The sequence below is a fragment of the Erpetoichthys calabaricus genome, chromosome 10, assembly GCF_900747795.2.
Source record: "Erpetoichthys calabaricus chromosome 10, fErpCal1.3, whole genome shotgun sequence".
Lineage (NCBI taxonomy): Eukaryota > Metazoa > Chordata > Cladistia > Polypteriformes > Polypteridae > Erpetoichthys > Erpetoichthys calabaricus.
Window position 1 is genome coordinate 157,625,846 of NC_041403.2, and position 23,187 is coordinate 157,649,032.

The window sequence follows — 23,187 nt, forward strand, 5'->3', positions numbered from 1 at the left end:
CACTAATGTCACTTCAGGGTTGGCCTCAAAGGACTGGCCTCTTCCGACCAGTGGACTATTTACAAACCAGAGGAAGAAAAGCACAGAGCTCTGCAACAAAAGGCATCCTTAGAAGCCTGAGGTATGAAAGGGTGCAAAGTGTCCACGATAACTGAATTGGAACTTTCATTTTCTTTTCCCCAATCTTTTGTTTGGATCAAATGGGGTACCAGCAGGTCCCCAACACTTTATTTTCATCCTCTTGTCATTATCATTACAATATACAGTACTGTGCAAAAGTTTTAGGCAGGTGTGAAAAAATGCTGTAAACAAAGAATGCTTTCAGAAATATAAATAATGATTGTTTATTTTTATCAATTTACAAAATGCAAAGTGAGTGAACAAAAGGAAAATCTAAATCAAATCAGTATTTGGTGTTCCTACCTTTTGCCTTCAAACCAGCATCAATTCTTATAGGTCCACTTGCACAAAGTCAGGGATTTTGTAGGATTCTAGTCAGGTGTCTGATCAACCAGTTCTACCAAACAGGTGCTAATGATCATCAATGTCACACGTAGGTTCAAACACAGTCATTAACGGAAACAGAAACAGCTTCAAACTGGGTGAGGAACAGCCGAACTCTGCTACCAAGGTGAGGTTGTGGAAGACAGTTTCATGTCATGGCAAGATTGAGCACAGCAACAAGACACAAGGTAGTTCTACTGCATCAGCAAGGTCTCTCCCAGACAAAGATTTCAAAGCAGACTGGGGTTTCAAGATGTGCTGTTCAAGCTCTTTTGAAGAAGCACAAAGAAACGGGCAACGTTGAGGATCGTAGACACAGTGGTCGGCCAAGGAAACTTAGTCTAGCAGATGAAAGACACATCAAGCTTATTACCCTTCAAAATCGGAAGATGTCCAGTAGTGCCATCAGCTCAGAACTGGCAGAAACCAGTGGGACCCAAGTACACCCATCTACTGTCCGGAGAAGTCTGGCCAGAAGTGGTCTTCATGGAAGAGTTGCAGCCAAAAAGCCATACCCTCCGACGTGGAAACAAGGCCAAGCGACTCAAGTATGCACGAAAACATAGGAACTGGGGTGCAGAAAAATGGCAGCAGGTGCTCTGGACTGATGAGTCAAAATTTGAAATATTTGACTGTAGCAGAAGGCAGTTTGTTCGTCAAAGGGCTGGAGAGCAGTACAATAATGAGTGTCTGCAGGCAACAGTGAAGCATGGTGGAGGTTCATTGAACGTTTGGGGCTGCATTTCTGCAAATGGAGTTGGAGATTTGGTCAGGACTAATGGTGTTCTCAATGCTGAGAAATACAGGCAGATACTTATCCATCATGCACTACCATCAGGGAGGCGTATGATTGGCCCCAAATTTATTCTGCAGCAGGACAACGACCCCAAACATACAGCCAAAGTCATTAAGAACTATCTTCAGCGTAAAGAAGAACAAGAAGTCCTGGAAGTGATGGTATGGCCCCCACAGAGCCCTGATCTCAACATCATCGAGTGTGTCTGGGATTACATGAAGAGACAGAAGGATGTGAGGAAGCCTACATGCACAGAAGATCTGTGGTTAGTTCTCCAAGATGTTTGGAACAACCTACCAGCCGAGTTCCTTCAAAAGCTGTGTGCAAGTGTACCTAGAAGAATTGATGCTGTTTTGAAGGCAAAGGGTGGTCACACCAAATATTGATTTGATTTAGATTTCTTTTTTGTTCATTCACTGCATTTTGTTGATTGATGAAAATAAATGATTAACACTTCCATTTTTGAAAGATTTCTTTGTTTACAGCATTTTTTCACACCTGCGTAAACCTTTTGCACAGTACTGTATAAAAACTAAATTCAGCAAAAAATAAAAAAAAGGAATCCATGCTTAGATGAGTGTTCATCTGTCAAATGCAAGACTATGCAGTATCATGGTGGTCCTTACTCATAGATCTAATATCCTGGGTTTGGATCCTTCACCCACTTGTCTGTGTGGTATTACCTTCAGATATTCAACTTCTCCACCCACATCCTGAAGATGCGTCTAGTCTGTTAGGTTAAGTGGGGATTCTAACTTGACCGTCTGTAAATGTTGGAGGGTGAATGTGACTTGGATTTATAATTCAAGTCCAGAACTAGTGTAGAGCTTAGCTACAACCAAAGAGTTTGCTGGTTACGTAAACTGCCACGCTGCACCTCCCAAGAACAATAAAATAATAACAATAACAGAGCAATGTTAATGCTAACCTTCTAACCTTTAGTACTAACCACTGTCTTACCCACTGGACATTATTAAAGCTGAAATATAGTCTGTTGGTGTCAAGCAAAACGCTACAAAAATCATATGAATTTCATGAGCAAAAAACAGCAGTGTAACCATTATCATTTCTTTGTTTTCAACGTTTTTTTGTTTAATAAAACATTCTTTTAAGATGACAAATTATTAAATATAACTCCCTAAAAGGAGTCTCAGCACTATAAAAAAAAAATGGTATATGAATATTTATAAACGGGACATTATTGGAGAGGTATGAGTGGAAAGTAATTTGCTTTAATTGGGGAAAAAAAGTTACCCTGTGATTCTAGTACATCATTTCGCAGCCTTGGTTCCAAATCATCCATGGCAATATCTTCTCTGTCCTGTCCAGAATGCCAAATATCCAAGGCCAATTCGTTGATTGCAGATCCACCTATGTTACTATAAAAAGAAAAAAATGCAGACAGCTATATATATATATATATATATATATATATATTGTATATGTATACAAGTCTCCGACTTAAACTTTAAAGCTGAACAATATCTACATACTTCTGACATATCACTTATGTTCCATGTATTTGACCTCTTTTTGCTGTTCTGTTATTTCATCGAGTAATAATTTCCATTTGTTTGTGCTAATGCGATCTTTACTATCTCTTTTTTGATACTTTGAATTTTACTACTTTCATCATCTCTATCCTGCTCTACATGTGTATCACGCCAACGTATTTGAACGTCTTTATGAAGTCTTTTATTTCTGACCCCAATTGGACCTATAAGGTTTTCAATTCCACTTGGTCCGGGCTGATTATTACTTTCCTTATTTTCAGAATTTGCACATAGATTATTATTGTTCTTTTTTGCATTCTTTTTTGCCTTATTTTCTTTCCCACGCTTTTGGGTCTCTTTTCGACGCGTTGCTCTTTCTTCTTCACTTAGTTGTTGACGTGCCATCTAGAACGTATAAAATTTTTTAAGAGCTGGGAGCACATGAGATGTGTCTGCCAAAAGCATTCCAACAACTGAAAGGTTAGATGTTCGTGATCTTGTTTGAAATTGTTTGTAAGTAGGGCATGATGTGCAGGTAGTCTTGTAGGACTTCAAAGTGTCTTCCAAGAAGATCACATCTCGACCCAAGATTTTTTTATTTTATATATTATATATATATATATGTATGTATGTAATATATAATATATATATATATATTGAAGAACATGTCTTAGGGGTATCTTCATTTTGAACAATAAAATGACGTAGGTACAAAAACCATTTTAATTGTAGAGGCTTCAATAGACACATCATAGACTCATTCATTATATTCTTGTAATTAGAACATTAGAAACATTGTGGCTAGAACAGGCCATTCAAGGCAACAAACTCTCCCATCCTATTCACCTAGATGGTCTAAAATAATATCAGGTTGAGATCTGGAAGTCCCTAAAGTCCTGTTCTCCAACACACTACTTGGTAATTTATTCCTTGAGTTTATGGTTCTTTGTATGAAGAAAAACTTTCTAACATATGTGTGGAATCTGCCCTGAACAAGTTTCCAATCATGCCCCCGGTGTTCTTGTTGCAAAACTTATTTTAAAGTAACAATCTGCTGCACTCTTTTCATAATGAAACATTTTAATCATGCCTCCCTTTTAATCTCCATTTGCTTCAACTGAAAATTTCAACTCCTTCTATCTCTCCTCACAGCTAATACTTCTCAGTCCTGGAATCAGCCTAGTTGCTCTTCTCTGGACTTTCTCTAGTGCTGCTATGTCTTTTTTTGTAACACTGAGACCAAAACGGAATGCAGTACTCCAGGTGAGGACTCACTAGCGTGTTATTTAACTTAAGTATAACCTCCCTTGACTTGTTCTCCATACCTCATGATATACATAATCCAAATTCCTATTAGCTTTCGTGATTGCTTCTGTTCACTGGATGTAGATAGTGATGAGTCCACTGTGACACCTATAACCTTCTCATAAAGTGTACTTTCAAGTTTCAGACATCCCTTAATCATGTTCTTGAGATACTCTGATAATTTTAAAAGATCCTGGCTGTGATGTTTCACTCATTTTGTTACATCTCTAATGCATTCTGATCACCGAGTAAAATAAGTTTACTGTACTACTTTATCACTTGCACCCATCATTACAAGTCACTCCCACTTGATTAGTGCAATTAGAAATACCTTACGGACTCCCAGGTTTCCAAATCATACAGGAAAAATCACCACCAGATTATTAAAATTGTAATACTTAACCTTTTAAGTAGTCTCAGTAATAAAACTATACGTGAATGTACGCTTACGCCAAAAAACAGGAAATTGTGTATGTAAAAAAAATCAGATTTATAAAATCAAATTTTTGCGTTTTACTGTTTATAAATCACAATCATCTTGTTAATGGATGTTTGGGAATCCATCTCGAATTCTGCTCAGTCGCCACCCTAAAACAACCATATATGGACCATGCAAATCAACCTTGTATTCAAGTACAATGCTGCAGACCTTCATTGACTGGTAGAGCAGCCACCCAACTGATGCATCCAGCCTGCCATCAGCTCGGTCGTCTGCCAAAGCACTTTGCCTCAACATAAACCAATCATTGGTTGAACCATGCCACTGAGCCACAATGTTTATCAGTCTCATCTTGGCATCACAGATGACTCCTACTATGTTAACAAAAGCAGCTGCAATCTTACCAGGTGCCCTTATTCAGTGGGCAGTACTTGGTGCATATCACGTTTTTTAATAATCCACTATAACACAGCACGACTAAACCCCCCAAACCGCCCTGTAATCTACTGTTAGTATATTTCAGTCCAAGAAGGAACTACACCCTAACCCCAGATCCCCAACCCCAATATGGAAAAATCAAACTTAAAAAGGCTAGCGGCATTTGTGTGTCTCCACTTTCAGCACAGATCTTATTGAAATATAAATGTTCTCAAATGTCCCAATTATGTTACGGTAAGGGCATGTACATGCCCATATGGAAATAGAACGCAGTGGAGTAGAGTATTGGTTTATGGCTTCCAGCATAGCTGGCACAATAGAGTGGAAGCCTGGCCGAGATATTCCTGAAGTATCAGCCAGTTCCCTCTGGTGAGTTGCTGTTGTCAGAAAGTCAACTGTTGGTGAAACCTGGATATGAACAGGTACAGCCTGACTGCGGGATCTCTTGTCTTTCTAATGCTGGACCCAATTCAGCACTTAGTTCCAATAAGCCAGTCATCCTCATGGGCAAAACTAATCCTTCCAGTATCTAAGAGTGTGTTCCTTTTGTGTATATAACCATATGCTAAGTCTTCCAGCAGTGCCACCCAAGCCACCTCGTGTCAAACGGCCTATAAGTACTTAAAAGAAAGGTTACACCTAGATATTCTTTGGAATTATTTTAATGGTTCCCAAGTTCATTCATGTGTCTACTTTTTCTTTCCAAACAAATTTGCTGAAATTAGACCTTAATTAGGCAGGCTGCCATTTCCCAGTTTCTTTTTTTTTGTGTCAATCCAAAATTACTATTTATGTTTGTAATATTTTTACAGCAGTGTAGCAAACATTTGTGTGTTGCACAAGCATGAATTTTGCTTTTTAACAATTGTTTTCCACCTTTTTAATGTGCTGGTTATTTAAGTCATTTCTTACTAACGAGCACACAAGGTTACAGCACTGAAAAATGTTTTCCTCTTTAGCATACAATATAATTGGTGCCCAAGTCGAATCCACTCTTTTTTAAATGGCAATATCTGGATGCAATTAAAAGGGTAAAGCTCCTACGAAAAAAGTAAACCAGAAAAAGAGACATTCGAGTCGTGTATTTAAAGTTATGATGAGAAATGCAATTTTTTTTCCCAGAATTCTTTAACATTTCAGATAAAGAAAGAAAACGGATAAATGGCAAGCAAAACAGCACTGCATGGTGAAAGTGAGTGACTCACTCCAGAAACTGGACATGAAAACTACTCAAGTTCTTTAGCTGATGTGGACCCTTTCTCAAATTACCTTAAAAAGATGAAGATGGACTTTCTGAAATCAGTTCCATCAACATTATCGTAATAGTCCATGTATGGCTTGATGGTATCCAGGAGGCCAGGGTGCATTTTCTCTGCTTCATCAAATATGAAGAGGGCTTGCTGGCAGTTTTGAACTGTAGTTTTGATTCCCTCCATTAATTGTACCTATTAGAAGAAAAACAAAATATAAAAATACTGTATTTACTGAAATGATTCCTAACATAATAGCAGGAGACACATTTTTTTGCCCAGTGGTGGCTGCGCTGTCTTTTAGCCAGGAACAAGGGGGCTCTGCCCCCCGCTCGCTTCGCTCGCCTACCCCCGGGGTTTTGAACCCGTGCCCGCTGTGCAGCCGTAGTTTCAGACGCGCGTTGTAGGAGCCTGCGTTGTTTTGAACCCGTGTTTGCCCTGCTTCTGCGGTTTGAGACGCACGTTGTAGGCGTCCATGTTCATACGGAGCTCCGTCCGTACTATTATGCGGTGCATTGTGGACCACTGCGGACTCCATAGTGTTTCCCGTTTCACTTTGTATCTCGGTCAGTCGAGCTCTTTCTTTTTGGAGCCATGCCTGCCTGGTTTGCGGCATTTCAGACGCGCGTTGTAGGCCCCTGCGTTCATTAATTATATCCAGGCGGGCTCGTGTTTGTATCTCGGTCACTCGAGCTCACTCGTTTTGAACCCGTGCCTGCTTTGCCTCCACAGTGTGAGACACGCGTTGTAGTCGTCTACGTACATTGTATCTGTCCATGCGGGCTCGTTGTTGAGCTGTGTGGTTTTGGAGCCAAGACAGTTTTGCTTCCGCGGTTTCAGACGCGCTTCTGCACTATGTCGGGTTTGATTTGTGAACCTTTGTGGACTCCGTAGTGTGTCCTGTTTCACTCCTCTTGTTTTATTATGTCTCCTGTGTCCACGGGCATGTACCTGCTTCCATATTACTTCTCTCCCGTTTCACTCTGGGGAGGGGAGCTTTGTGTGGCACCTGCGCACTATGTCTCCTGCGTCCACGGGCATGTCCCTGTGTCCATATCCGGTTTACCATTCTTGGTTAGTAATATGGATTTGTGTAGATTTTTTTTTTTCCTCCAATTTCTGTCTACCCTACATCTACATCTGACCTAAATATTGGATTTTCATTTGGAATTTATTTATCTTATCTCATTATTTATTTATAGTAATGAGACCAGCTTTGTTATATGGGTTGGAGACGATGGCACTGACCACAAAGCAGGAGACAGAGCTGGAGGTAGCAGAGTTAAAGATGCTAAGATTTGCATTGGGTGTGACGAGGATGGATAGAATTAGAAATGAGTACATTAGAGAGTCTGCTCAAGTTGGACGGTTGGGAGACAAAGTCAGAGAGGTGAGATTGCGTTGGTTTGGACATGTGGAGAGGAGAGATGCTGGCTATATTGGGAGAAGGAAGTTAAGGATAGAGCTGCCAGGGAAGAGGAAAAGAGGAAGGCCTAAGAGAAGGTTTATGGATGTGGTGAGAGAGGACATGCAGGTGATGGGTGTAACAGAGCAACATGCAGAGGACAGAAAGATATGGAAGAAGATGACGCTAACAGGAGCAGCTGAAAGTGCAGAAGGGCGGCATGGTGGCGCAGTGGTAGCGCTAAGTCAGTCAGTCAGTCATTGTCCAACCCGCTATATCCTAACACAGGGTCACGGAGGTCTGCTGGATGAAGCACAGGGCGCAAGGCAGGAACAAATCCTGGGCAGGGCGCGCCAGCCCAGCAGGACACACACACCCACACACACAGTAGGGGCAGTTAAGGACCTAACCTGCATGTCTTTGGACTGTGGGAGGAAACCGGAGCACCCCGAGGAAACCGACGCAGACACGGGGAGAACATGCAAACTCCACACAGGGAGGACCCGGGAAGCGAACCCATACTGCGAGGCAGCAGCGCCACCATGTCGACCTTCTGCACTAAGTATTCCCTATTATTCTTATATACATTTTATTTGTTTTTCTTTGGATGTAACTACTTCTTTTGATATGCCATAAAGCACTACATCCTTTGTATGAAAATGTGATGTAGAAATAAATGTTGCTGTTCCCTTTCTAATTAGTGAAGGACAATTAAAGAAAAGCTCTTCATACAGAAAAGAAAAATGAAACACGTAACCATTTAAATTTTAACATGTTTAACAATTGCAAGATGCCTTGGATATTGTGGGAATGGAAAAGGATTTAAAGAGTTTGCTAAAGGTTCAAGTAAATAGCTGTATTTTCCTCATGTCAGTAATGCACTAAAAAGACGTAACGTCTTATTTTAATTATGCATCTAAAGTGTTGTGATGCTTTGTGTGTTGAAAGAGGATAATGTCAAGTGAAATGTCATTATGTTAAATATGTAAGTAATTATATATAGTGCTGGGAGGTATACCGTTTCAGACCGAAAAGCGGTTTTTATTTTTGTTATGATATGGATTGTTCTTATACCGCAATACCAGTTTAAATAGCCTAAACAATGTTCGGAACGTGGCACAGCAGGAAAACTGTTTGGGGGGGGGGGGGGGGGGGGACCTTTTTCACTGCTAAACTGCTAAACACGCATGCAACGGAGTACTTGTGTTGGTGAAGGTATTGTGCAGTGAAAATGGACAGAGAACATTCCAAAACTGAAGCTGTAGCAGACGATAAAGTTGAACATGATGACACAGAAGAACTTTTGCTGAAAAAAGGAGCCACGTCTGTTGTCTGGAGATATTTTGGTTTTAAAAGGTCGGATTTGGACCAACCAACTATTTACTGCAAATGCTGTCGAGCTAAAGTTGTCACCAGAGGCAGCATCACAAGCAATTTGCTGCACCACCTTAGCTGCAAACATGCTTTGGAGTACCATGAATGTATGGAACTAAGACTGGCACCCTCTACGTCCTCAGGTAAAACTGAAAAAGCGAGAGGACACTCGAGTCAGACGTCACTTGTAGACGCGTTTGCTAGAGGTACTGCCTATGACAAAAAAAGCAAGCAGTGGATCGAGATAACCAACGCCATTACAGTCCATATGGCTAACGTGTCAGTGGACAGAGATTGTTAACATTAACAGAAAGTGTAGTTGGTTTAGAAAAAATATTTACTATTTATTCCTTTTCTAAGACGTGTTCAGTGCAATACAACTTTTGACAAGTACCTCTGGATATTTTACTAAGTCTAAATGCCTCTTTGGATGGTTGAAAATATGTTGTCAAAATTATAGTTTAAGTTGTTTGCAAAATTTGTTTAATAAAAAGGTCCTATATTTTCACTGCAACTGTCATGCAAAGTGATTTCTTCTCTTCATTAGTGCAACCCCCTTGAAAACTATCACTTTATGGGGTCATGCAAACCTGTATTAATACTCACAAAAAGACTCAGGCGCCGCCACGGCAGCCCCGTATATGACTTTATTTTTCTACCTTTTTCTTTATTTCACTGTTAACTCCTACCACTTTCTTTTATGTGTACTCGTTCCCAGGACACTTTTTACTATGCAGAGACTCATCTATTCAAGTAGTCAACTTCAAGCGCTGAGAACAAATGCCCGTGCCAGTGTGGTTCACTATTTACCTGACGAGGTAAGAAGATGGTATTGTGGCAGCTGAGCCGGTGCTAAGATAAAAGCCAAGCGTTTAGAGAGAAAGTGACGCTACAAACCTTCAGTGCCTTCTGTGATCCTGGGAAATGTGAACTCGCTACCAAATAAAATCGATGAACTGGCTACGCTGGTGAAAAATGTCAGGACCTACAGAGAATGCAGTCTGTTGTGTTTTAGTGAAACGTGGCTAACAACTAACATCCCAGATGCTAACGTGGAGCTACCAGGGTGTAGCACAGTTAGAGCGGACAGAGACGCAAATACCTGCGGGAAGTACAAAGGAAGAGGACTTGCACCCTATGTCAATAAAAGATGGTGCAACTCTGGACATGTTAACGTTAAGATCTCCACTTGCTGCAGGGACATCGAACTGTTGGCCGTAAGTTTTTATCCCTATTACTTGCCCAGAGAGTTTGGACATGTCATTGTTGTTACTGTTGTGGTGCCCGGCGGGTGTCCATGCCCGGCCGGGACGCCTAGGAGGAGTGGAGGAGGGCTTGTGCCTCCTCCAGGACACGAGGGGGCGTCCTCCCTGGTGGCTTTGGGGACCACGGGTATGGAGCTTAGAAGCTCAACCCTGTAGGGGCCCGTGGTCACCGCCAGGGGGCGCCCCGATGCCTTGGGAACATTGTCCCTCAGTACTTCCGCCACACCGGGAAGTGCTGGGGGGAAGAGACTTGAGGGCACCCGGTGGACTTCCGGCTTCTCCTTGGGAGCTTCCGCCACACAGGGGTGTGGCTACGGAAGTCCTGAGGATGCACCTGGAGCCCATCCGGGGCACATAAAAGGGGCCGCCTCCCTCCAGTCAGGAGCGAGAGTCGGGAGGAAGAAGACGTAGCGTGTTGGAGAGGAGTGGAGGCGGACCGAGAAGAGAAAAGGCATTGTGTTGTGGCCAGGACTGTGAAGGGGTGATTGGTGCTGTGTGCACTGGGTTTGTGCACCTTTACTTTATTTATTATGAATAATAAACGTGTGGTGGACGATAATATGGTGTCCGTCTGTGTGTGTCCGGGCTGCGTATTACAGTGGCGTAGTCGGCAGGAGGCTGCACCTGGTTCAAGGTGCGGACCTGTATTTATTAAACATTCTGTGAGCAGCCCGGCGCAGCAGCGGCACCCCCACACGCGCCGCGAGAGCGACGCAGGCACAACCCCGCGGGAGCGATTCACCTCACGGTTCGCTACCGGTTCCTTCAATGGCCATGTTCTCCTGGTGCGGGGAGAACAACAGGGACGTCGCCGGAGTGCAGCGGGCTCCAGCAGGCACACTGTCGCCGACGACGGCCGGTTCGGCAGCGCGGCGAGGACGGCGAGACAGGAAGGCGAGTCCCAGGAGGTGAGTACCCTGCCCAATGGCGTTAGGCCCCGTGGGGGCAAGTTTACCTTTTGTGCTGCAGGCAGGGGCTACCTGGGACTGCGTCAGTGGCAACGTAAAGCCGTGCCTCAGGCTGTCGACGGCGCCGAGGTGGCAGTAAGCAGTGCCACGAGAGAGGAGCCGCTGCAGCTCGATAAGCAGCAGCAGCCGCTGCTGGGATCCAGGAAGGCACGTCGCCGCATCAGGAGACAAGGAAACAGAGCCAAAATGGCCGCGGACCGGAAGCCGCTCCCAGAGACTGGTCTGGGATTGGGCGATGTGTCTGACGTGTCCGCCAATGATTGGATGGAGGCGGGCACACAGAATGTCAATCCCGGGCTGAGAAAGGACCCGACGGGGCCGGTTGGAAGGACCCCCAGAGAGCAGCCGGCGGATTTGCCTGAAAAAAAGGTAAGGCAACCGCTGACTGGCAATCTGTCTTTGCTCGCGGCGCTGTGTGAGTTGGAGGAATGCCTCCAGCCCGCAGCGTCGTTATTTCAGGTATTACGCGTCCTCCGAGGGCGATTGCAGGAGCTGGAGATGAAGGCGGCCGCGACCCTGACGTCGTTGCGACAATGGACGGATCGGCGCGGCGCTGGAGGCTTCAGCCGGAGGGACGCTGCGGGAACGGTAAGCCAGACCGCCCCCGTAAATAAAAAGGGAGATTCTACCGATGGGGACCGTGATATTAGTGATCGGGACTGTGTCGGTAGGTCTCCGACAGTGGATGCTGCGGGGCAGGCTGCACGCGTGGTGAGGGGAGTAACAGTGAGAGAACAGGGCGGACAGGGGCTGACAAGTGTCCTGGGTCCTAGCGCCCGACGCCCCGAGCCCGCGGCAGTCTCCCGTCGCTCTGCATGGACGCAGATGGGAATGGGGCTGCACGTTTGTCATGCGCAGACTCAAACCGTCAGGGCGTCCAAGAGGGAAAGGAGGGATCGAGGGCTGAGTGCTGATTCCTCCAACAGGAAAGGATGTGCTGCTGGGTGCGCACATCCAGTTAAGGGCCACTCCCCTGAGCCAGTGGAAGGGAGAGAAAAGCAGGCGGTCCCGTCAGCCAGAGGGACACGTAACCCGCGGAAAAGGGTCCGATCAGGCAAGTTCCGGGGTCCTTGTGAAAGGGGGGAGCGCTGCCAGTGCGTGGCGCAAAGGGACACCAGAGAAGGGTGTCCAGGCAGCGTCTCTGCCCCTATGTTTCTGTCTGTTGCAGGATGGGACCCGGGACAAACAGTAGGACCTGCTTCGTGGGAATCTGTCCCTCATCAGATGGACCGTCTGGCCGGACGACACTTCGCTGGCAATGGGGCAGCCTCTCAACCAGCGGAGGCTGCGAAGGCACGAGCGGCACTGAGCAGAGGGGCGAGGAGATCTCGGAGGGGGTGCCGAAGAGGAAAGTTCCAGGGTGCTGGTTTGGACCCTGGATGGAGAGTTGGACCCTCTTCGGGGTTGACCCGCCCTAACGGGGTGTGTCGCTCAGACCAACGGGTCTTCGCTGGCAATGGGGCACTGTGGTGCCCGGCGGGTGTCCATGCCCGGCCGGGACGCCTAGGAGGAGTGGAGGAGGGCTTGTGCCTCCTCCAGGACACGAGGGGGCGTCCTCCCTGGTGGCTTTGGGGACCACGGGTATGGAGCTTAGAAGCTCAACCCTGTAGGGGCCCGTGGTCACCGCCAGGGGGCGCCCCGATGCCTTGGGAACATTGTCCCTCAGTACTTCCGCCACACCGGGAAGTGCTGGGGGGAAGAGACTTGAGGGCACCCGGTGGACTTCCGGCTTCTCCTTGGGAGCTTCCGCCACACAGGGGTGTGGCTACGGAAGTCCTGAGGATGCACCTGGAGCCCATCCGGGGCACATAAAAGGGACGCCTCCCTCCAGTCAGGAGCGAGAGTCGGGAGGAAGAAGACGTAGCGTGTTGGAGAGGAGTGGAGGCGGACCGAGAAGAGAAAAGGCATTGTGTTGTGGCCAGGACTGTGAAGGGGTGATTGGTGCTGTGTGCACTGGGTTTGTGCACCTTTACTTTATTTATTATGAATAATAAACGTGTGGTGGACGATAATATGGTGTCCGTCTGTGTGTGTCCGGGCTGCGTATCACACTGTATACATCCCTTCTTGGGCGGATGTGGAAATAGCGGGTGACATCATCCATTCTGCTGTTGCTAAACTGCAAACGCAGCACCCCGAGGCGCTTGTGCTAATCTCTGGAGACTTCAACCATGTAACGCTGGATAAAACATTACCTGCCTTCTCCCAGTATATGGATTGTAACACCCGGGGAAATAGGACTGTTGATCTACTGTATGCAAACGTTAAAGACGCATACAGTGCCACCCCGCTGCCTGCACTTGGGAAAGCAGATCATAACCTGGTTCTGCTTCAGCCTCACTACAAACCAAGAGTGAGGGTCCTACCTACAACCACACGCTCATTCAGGAAGTGGTCCCCGGAGGCAGAGCAGGCTCTGAGAGACTGCTTTGGAACTACGGACTGGAATATCCTGCAGGGATCTTATATAAAACGGAATGCATGATTTACATTCAGTGAAAATGAGGCTAAATTAAATTTACAGCTAGTTTGATCAAATTATTGTCAAAGATCTGCAAAATGTCCTTTAAAAATGTATTTATCATCTTGCGTCTTTGGTAGGCAATGGTCAAAAAAGCATTTTCACCATTTATCTGAACATGAAGCTATTTACAATACAGCATGTTTTTTAGAGAACCTAAATAATGATTAATTTTTTTCTCCCAGAACAAATCTCTTAAATACAGACAGCAATTAAAGATGTTACCTTACCCTATACACATCCAGAAGCTTTGCGTGTGGGAAATGGAAGGGTGCGATGTACAAGCGGACACATTCATTTTTCACACCTCCACGATACAGATTTTCTGCAATCATGCGTGCCACAAAATTCTTTCCAGTACCAGACCATCCATGGAATGAAAGGGCCAGAGCTTTATCTGGCATGGAATTCTTTAAAAAACCTCTTACTGCATTTACTACCACCTCCTTTGCCAAATGCTGTCCATGTAACTTTTCCTCTAAATCTTTCTCCAGACCTGGAAATATGAAATAAACAAGTTAAAAAAAAATGCAGAATGTGTGCAGCAAACTTATTACTATTAATAATAATAATATTAATAATTAAAGAAGAAGAAGGAAGAGGAGAAGTAGGACAGGTTAATTTTTTATATATATACTATGATCTGCTTCTCACAACTGAGGGCACCGTGGCAGATGTTAGCTGACTTGCTGACCAACCACAAGCGTTACCTGGTAGGTAACCACCCATACAATCAGATTGTGATTCAGACTACGAATGCCGTGAATATATATATATATAAATAACAGCAACCACTCAAATGAAAACGGAGACATATGACACAATGATTTACAAGAGAAAAGTCCAATCTACTGTAATAAATAAATACTGATTAAGTGAAGTTCACCCTTTTCTGATACATGGGCTCAGATTAACAGTTACTAGGATATGTTTTGATAGCCCAGTCTTTACTAAAATGCAATACACAAGATGGACAACAAGTGAGCATTTGGGATTATATTTAATCATTATAGAGAAATCCCCAAAACTGCATCATGAGGAGTTGTGATTAAAGATAAAAAATAGCACAAAGAAAACAAAGAGAATTGACTTAAAAACTACATTCAATACACAAAGCTACTGTGTGTTTGTGAGTGAGTGTGTATGTGTGTGTACACATATTCACCTGAGCTTAGTGAGTGTTTTGCAGGGCTTAGCAAAAGGATGCAAAGGACCAGAGGGAGGAAAACTCCAAAGTCTGTAACAGCACTTGTGTGTCCCTTTCAGGATGAAAGAAAAACAACTGGACAAATGAGGAAGAAAGCTGACATTTGATGGACCTTCTCCTAGGAGGACACATCACCCCTCAGACAGTGCTGTCTAACAGTTTTAAGGCATGTCTTTTTTTTTTTTTTTGTTTCTCATTTCTATTTTTGCCAGGTGGAAAATAAACTTTTTTCCCCAAATCTATGACACTATATTCTGCATTCTTTTACAATATACAGTATGCATAATAAATCTTTAAGACCTCTGCTACATTATTTTTTGAGAAAAGCTTCATGTTTGTTGATTCCTTGTTGAGCAAATGTATACAATTTGCATCAGAAACCACAACAGAGTACTGCAATATACTTTAAGTACCCCTAGTCCTGCTTTAAGACAACAGGTTAAGATAAGAACTAGCCTATTAAAGTTTATATGTGTATATACAGTATGTATATATACAGTATGTGTATACATATATATATATATATATATATATATATATATATATATATATATATATACACACACACACTGCCTGGCCAAAAAAAAAGTCACACACTCTAATATTTCGTTGGACCGCCTTTAGCTTTGATTACGGCACGCATTCGCTGTGGCATTGTTTCGATAAGTTTCTGCAATGTCACAAGATTTAGTTCCATCCAGTGTTGCATTAATTTTTCACCAAGATTTTGCATGATGGGTGCATCACTTCATCTGCCTCTCTTCTTATCCTGATGCGCCCATCACTCTGGAACAGGGTAAATCTGGACTCATCAGACCACATGACCTTCTTCCATTGCTCCAGAGGCCAATCTTTATGCTCCCTAGCAAATTGAAGCATTTTTTTCCGGTTTGCCTCACTGATTAGTGGTTTTCTTACGGTTACACAGCTGTTCAGTCCCAATCTCTTGAGTTCCCTTCGCATTGTGCGTGTGGAAATGCTCTTACTTTCACTATTAAACATAGACCCGAGTTCTACTGTTGTTTTTCTTCGATTTGATTTCACCAAACGTTTAAGTGATCGCCGATCACGATCATTCAGGAATTTTTTCCAGCCACATTTCTTCCTCGAAGAGGATGGGTCCCCACTATCCTTCCAGTTTTTAATAATGTGTAGGACAGTTCTTAACCCAATTTTAGTAGTTTCTGCAATCTCCTTAGATGTTTTCTCTGCTTGATGCATGCCAATGATTTGACCCTTCTCATACAGACTAACATCTTTTCCACGACCACGAGATGTGTCTTTCGACATGGTTGTTTAAGAAATGAGAAGCAACTCATTGCAGCAGTTGGGGTTAAATAACTTGTTGCCAGTTGAAAGATAATCGCCCATGCAGTAACTATCCAATAGGATGCTCGTACCTATTTGCTTACTTAAATCCAAGTGGCGACATTTTTTTTTGGCCAGGCAGCGTATATAGATATCTATCTATCTATCTATATATATATATATATATATATATATAGATATAGATAGATAGATAGATAGATAGATAGATAGATAGATAGATAGATAGATAGATAGATAGATAGATAGATAGATACTTTATTAATCCCAAGGGGAAATTCACATTAAGCCAAAACATGCGGCCAAAAATAACAAATACCAATTCACTTCAAACTGGGAAAATACTACCAATTCTGAACGATTTATTTAACGTAGATAAAAAAAAAATTGGGAAAAGATAAACTAAAGAATGTTTAGAAGGAGCAAACAAAATGAAACAGATCTGTGATTTCTTGCATCATTCAACGAACGGTGAGTAAGCACAGTGTAGGTATGATGTGTGCTGTGGAGGCTCAGGCACTGAACTTCAACCACTTTCCAGCCTCCAGCAAGGCACGTTATTTACTCTGTCTGTGCTCCAATTTTAAATACAAATGCAAACAACTGTAATGTATTCTGATCTTGCAAGCCACCTTTGAATGAATGTGTCCTCCAAATCCAATAATTAAAAAGTGACAGATACCTATTAATCTGCATGGCTTTCTACAACTGATGATTATAATACAAGAAATGTTTGGTATTATTACATATTGAGATGTGTCGATTCGTTCAGGAGGAATGTAACAGCCACACAGTTGTTTAATCATTAAAGTTCAATCATTAAAATACTGATTTTCTTTAATTTTTCAAATCTATCAATGCTTGTGTTTGAATCATGTGCCAAAGTAAAGAAACTTACATGCAGCATAAACAAAAGTGGCCATCTAGTTAATATAACTAAAAAACCTTCAGTTAAATTAACATTATACTCACTTGTACATAGTAAAACGAGATTCTTACCTGCATATCTCACAAAGACTAGTGAAAGTAGTATAACATACAGTAAATAAAAGACAATGTATAAACTACAATATATTGAATACAACATCAGATAAAATAAATAGGTAGACTTATGTCCAGAAGTTCTTTGTTGAGTAACCTTATTACCTGTAAGTGAAAACTGTCCTTAAACTTAAGAGATACAAGTGGCAATCATACTAAATGAAGAAAGGTGCAGAATTTCCAAGATCTTTAATAATATTTCCTTCCTTTCTATGGCAGTATACTGTAATTTGAGTAAGCTACCGTATATACTCACATATAAGTCAGGTCTTGAAACCCGAAAAATCGATCATAAAATCAGACCCCGACTTATACGCCCGTTCAAAAATGCGACACTTACATTTTTTTTTTTTTTTTTTTTACATCTTCTTGCCTCCTCCAATCTCGCATCAGTTTCTCAGACACATCGAATTTTGTCGCAGCAGCACAGTTACCAATTTCTTTCGCTACTTCAATGACTTTTAATTTAAAACCAGCTTCATATTTTCTCCTGATTGAACGCTCCATCGTAGATAAGGGATGCTCTTACAATAAAGGTGTATGAGGGTGTGAGATACAAAAAACACAAAACGGCGCAAACGTCACTTCGGAATAGTTTGGGTATTACCGTGTGGTCATGTCGGCACAATAGAGAGAGAGACAGAGAGAGAGGTTAGGAACACCCGCTGATACAACACACTGCCGCACCCATGTAGAAAAATAAGTCAGTGCTGCGTGGGTCCTCTCTCAGGTGGGCGTTAGCATATCATAATCTCTTGTACCGATAGCGTGAGTTTTCCACATTCGACTTATACGACCGACATTATAAAATACCAGAAATTATACAGTAAAAGCAAGTCCCGACTTATCCAGGAGTATATACGGCATATGCATAATTAATCCAAACCTCTTTCAATTTGTTTTTCCACAATTTGAAATTGACAATTACATGTAAACTGAACCATGGCAAGCTCTACAATAGGAAAGTCTGAATGCTTTTAAATAATATTACCAATTTTTGTTTGTATACAATTCACACTTTTAATTATATTTTAAATAAAATGTAATGAAAAACATAAAATAAAATAAGACATAGGTAGGTTAGATTTTGTTTCTTAAAGCCTATATAATCAAGAGCTTAAGTTTTAATAAAGAATTAGATATGATAATTGGTTCAAAAGATGATCAAGAGAAGTAACAGAAGTCATAGAATACAGTACCTGTAACATTATTGAGAATTCTGCAGTCTCCGTTATCACAACACTGACCAAAGCTGCAGTACAGTTCAGACAGTACTTGAATATAATCTGCGGTAAGCAAAGACCAAAAATCTCCAGTGGGCACTGTAAACATAAAGTACAGAAACCAAATATAATTTAGGCAACTGGCACAACTGTGTTGTCTGGGGTGAAACAAAGCCATTGCAAAGCTGAACACTGCTGTTTGTATTCATGTTACAATACATAGAGTGATATAGAGACAGACAGACATACAGACATACATAATCTCAAGGGGAAATTCACATACTCCAGCAGCAGCATACTGATACAAAAAACCGACATCTTCAGCTGTGGTTATACGTCACCAGAATGAAACCATTCTTGATGATGCATCAGTCCCAGAGGGCATTACTGACAGCATTTCAGTTTTGTATCAAACCTTCAAACAGAAATAGATAGATAGATAGATAGATAGATAGATAGATAGATAGATAGATAGATAGATAGATAGATAGATAGATAGATAGATAGATAGATAGATAGATAGATAGATAGATAGATAGATAGATAGATAGATAGATAGATAGATAGATAGATAGATAGATAGATAGATAGATAGATAGATAGATAGATAGATAGATAGATAGATAGATAGATAGATAGATACTTTATTAATCCCAGGGGGAAATTCACATACACACAAATACACACCCATTGACAACTTCTCGGCCTGCCTGAATTGCATATGAGTACTGGTTTATAATGTTATCTTGAATCTGAAATGACATTTCATCTTATCATCTAAAAATATATATATATAATTCCTTTTCAAAAATAAATGATATCAAAACAACTCTGGTATGAATGACAATACATTCTACCTGGCAGCAATACCCACAATGGCCTCTTTCACTTACAGAATTTAAGTGTTACAACATGAATAAAGAGAATAAAATACAACACATAAAATAATACAACCTACTAACTTAAAGTTTTGAAAAAGTAAAAGATATGTTTATGACCTAAAAGCACTTTTACACTGTCTCTGAATACAAACATATATACTGTAAAAATGGACATGTGTGAGGATCTGAGTGACATGGGCAAGGGCCAAATTGTGATGGTTAGATGACTGGTCAGAGCATCTCTGAAACAGCAGGTCTAGTGGAGTGTTCCCAGCATGCGGTGCTTAGTACCTACCAAAAGAGGTCCAAGGTGGACAACCTGTAGACCAGAGAAAGGGTCATGGGAACCGAAGGTTCATTGATGCGCATGGGGAGTAAAGGGTATGGCCATCTAGTTCAATCCCACTGTAGCAGAAATTGCTAAATGCACGTAATGCTGAACATAGACACTTGGAATAAGCTACCAAGTAGTGTGGTAGACAGTAAGACTTTAGGGACTTTCAAAGAAATAAGTGGATAGGACTGGCGAGCTGTGTTGGGCTGAATGGCCTGTTCTTGTCTAGAGTGTTCTAATGAGTGGAAGGTGTTAGAACAGCTTGCCGTGTATAGGGCTACATAGCTGAAAGCACCTACAATGGGCACATAAGCATCAGAACTGGACCATGGAGCAATGGAAGGAGGAGGCCTGGTCTGATGAGTTTGCTTTTTTATCATGTGGATAACTGAGTGTGTGCACATCACTTACCTGGGAAAAAGATGTCACCAGGATGCACTACAGGAAGAAGGCAAGCCGGTAGAGTCAGAGTGCTGCTTTGGGCACTGAAGCCTTGGGTCCTGGCATTCATGTGGATATTATTTTGACACGTACTACCAGCCTAAAGATTGTTGCTGACCGTATACATCCCTTCGTGGCAATGCTATTCCCTAATGGCTGTGGTCTCTTTCATCAGCAGGATAATGCACCAAGTCACACTGCCAAAATTATTCAAGAATGGCTTGAGGAATATAATAAAGAGTTCATGGTGTTGTCTTAGCCTCCAGATTCTCCAGATCTCAATCTGATCAAGCACCTGGACGATGTGCTGGAAAAACAAGTCTAATCCATGGAAGCTCAACCTCGCAACTTACAAAGATCTGCTGTTAATGTCTTGGTGCCCGATAGCAAAGAACACCTTTGGAGGTCTTGTGGAGTCCATGTCTGGATGGGTCAGAGTTGTACTGGCAACACGAGGGGGACCTACACTATATTAGGCAGGTAGTTTTACCATTGGATGTGCATACATCTTCTTAAACAGCATTTATTTAAGTTACAATATTTCTTTTTATGACTGGATGTTCAGTAAGTTTAAGACCTGTGTATGTTATATACCGGTGCAAGTGACAATGGCTGTTATTACTGAATGTAGACTGATGGGAAAAATGGCAACGTACACATTTCAAATTAAATCAGCACAATAAAGTGTGCAAAAAGTGAAGTTGTCTCCTGTTGTCAGAAATCTTGCCGTTTTTTTTGATTCAACGCTAAACTTTCAGCTACACAACTGGTCTCTGTCCAAAATTTAATTCTATCATCTCCCTAACATTGCTTGCCTCCGTCCTTTTCTGTCCTTTAATGATGCTCACATTCTGGTTCACTGTTTCTTAATGTCTCATATTGACTACTGTAATTCCCTCTTCATCGGCCTCCCTGCAAAATCTATACGGAAGCTAAGATACATTCAGAACTCCGCAGCCACGCAAAGCGTTCTGCTTACATCTCCCCTGTTCTCTCTCAACTTCACTGGTTATCGGTTCCCTCAAGGATTAAATTCAAGATTCTGCTTCTCACCTTCAAAGCCCTACATAACCTCACTCAGTTCCTAGCTCCTTACACTCCTTGTCGCTCTCTCAGGTCCTCGAGCAGTAACCTCCTTACTGTCCCACGCACCAGGCTCTCCACCCTGGGAGGACAGCTCCTTCAGGGTTATGGCCACCTCAACTCTGGAACTCTCTTCCTCAGTCTCTGCGAGATTGCTCCTCTTCCTCCACCTTTAAATCTCAACTCAAAACTTTCCTCCTCTATGAACTTTTGTCTTCTGTGTAATTTTTATTTTTTTTTACTCTGTATGTAAAGCGACCTTGGGTTTGTGAAAGGCGCTCTATAAATGCAACTTATTATTATTATTGTCTTATATGATAGAGTTGGAATAGCATTGTTAGCATGCACCATGGGTGCAAATGAAAATAAGTGAACATTAATCCTATTTGTCCATCCATTTTCTGGCCTATTCACCCTTCTCAGGTCCATGGTAAGGATGGTACATATCCTGGCACCACTGAGTACCAGGATGAAAACAACTTTTGATACGCTAGTAGTCCACTGCAAGGAACATTCACAAGCCGCGGCCGCCAAACCCACAGTTACTTACACAGGGTGAATTTTACTGTTACCATTTAACTTTGAGATGAAAAATGAACAGAGGCAACACTGGGGTGCAGTGGTTAGTGCGGAATCCAGCATGGGCACAGTGTGACTGTATGGGCTTTCCTTCCACACCTCAATGGCGTGTCTAACATGGCAGAGTACGAGTGTGTAAAACTGCATAATTATTACATTCAATTTTTATTTTTTAAGTCTACTCCTTTTATAATGTTAATTTATTTATGGTAAGTAGTGGACACTTAAAATTACACCATTTTCAAACACTTTACATTGTATACCTTTTAAATGTATTCTTGCCTTGTATCCGTTTCTTTATGATTTCTTGTAGTGTTAAATTTAAAAAATAAACGAATATATATACCTGCTTTTCGTTAGACCGTTAAGTGGACGGATTGGTCATAAATACGATACCCCTTATGACGTATGGCATCTGCTTTTGCACACCTGCTAGGAGTGACAAATTCTTAAGAACTGTCTGTGACGTCAGGCTGTCGTTAAAAAAACTAAACAGGAAAAAGGAAACGTGCACAGTAGCAATTTTACCTTGGATGGTGGGATCCTCTTGTTGCGACTGGCACTCCTCCTCCCAGATATTACAGTAGACATAATTTAGGTAGTATCTCGATATGTTCGAGAGGCTGTCCAGCTGGAAGAAGTCGCCCTTAACAGTCAAGGCCCCGATGAGGGGCAAAAACAAAGGCAGTAACATTATAACTGAGCCCGATGCTTGACAGGAGACGCCGGCTTTCTCCTTTGTGTAATGCGGCGAGCCCGGTGCTCAGCCGGGGGCTCTGATTCACTCAGCTCGCCTGTTCCTGGGCCGCCTTTGCAGGCTCACTCGCGGCGCTGTGACGCGAAGAAGTGCCAGCCTCTGAAGAAGCACTCCACACGTCGCTCCACCTACGCCATACCAAGCGTATTCGCGTTGCAACAGGCATTTATTTTCTTCCGTGGAACCTCGAACTCCCCCTCCCTTTGCTCACGTCTAAGGGATGGACTGTTTGCCGAGCTGTGACCTTGTCTGCTCTCTGGACGGCGTGCGACTGGCGAATGACTGAGCTGTCGGCGCAGGCGCGTGGCGACTACTCGGCTGCAGAGCCTCCTGTATGTGCACGAGCGTGCGCTTGTCGCTAGAAAAACGGAGAATGTTGACATGCCAGTACTGTATCGTGTCACTCTGTCACTGAGTTTCATCATTAGGCGGGTAGTCTGAAGAGTGAAATCGTACTTTTATTTTAGATTGATCGATTGCTAGATACGAAAAGCATTATTTAACAGACTAGCTGAGCTACCCGTCTATGACAGGGTTGAAATGTGATTAATCAACGT

At 42.6% G+C, this 23,187-nt stretch overlaps 1 protein-coding gene across 1 annotated transcript in view; it reads right to left on the minus strand.

Moving 5' to 3' along the window:
* Positions 1–22,973, minus strand: part of tor3a (torsin family 3, member A) — a 34,442-nt gene extending 11,469 nt beyond the window's left edge. Inside the window, exons 1-5 of the mRNA XM_028812194.2 lie at positions 22,402–22,973; positions 18,532–18,654; positions 13,989–14,254; positions 6,245–6,420; positions 2,555–2,679 (exon numbers count right to left, since the gene is read on the minus strand). Of these exons, the coding sequence (XP_028668027.1) occupies positions 2,555–2,679; positions 6,245–6,420; positions 13,989–14,254; positions 18,532–18,654; positions 22,402–22,567 (856 nt within the window). The 5' untranslated portion in view covers positions 22,568–22,973. The remainder of the gene's footprint in view (positions 1–2,554; positions 2,680–6,244; positions 6,421–13,988; positions 14,255–18,531; positions 18,655–22,401) is intronic.
* Between the last annotated feature and the right edge of the window lie 214 nt (positions 22,974–23,187).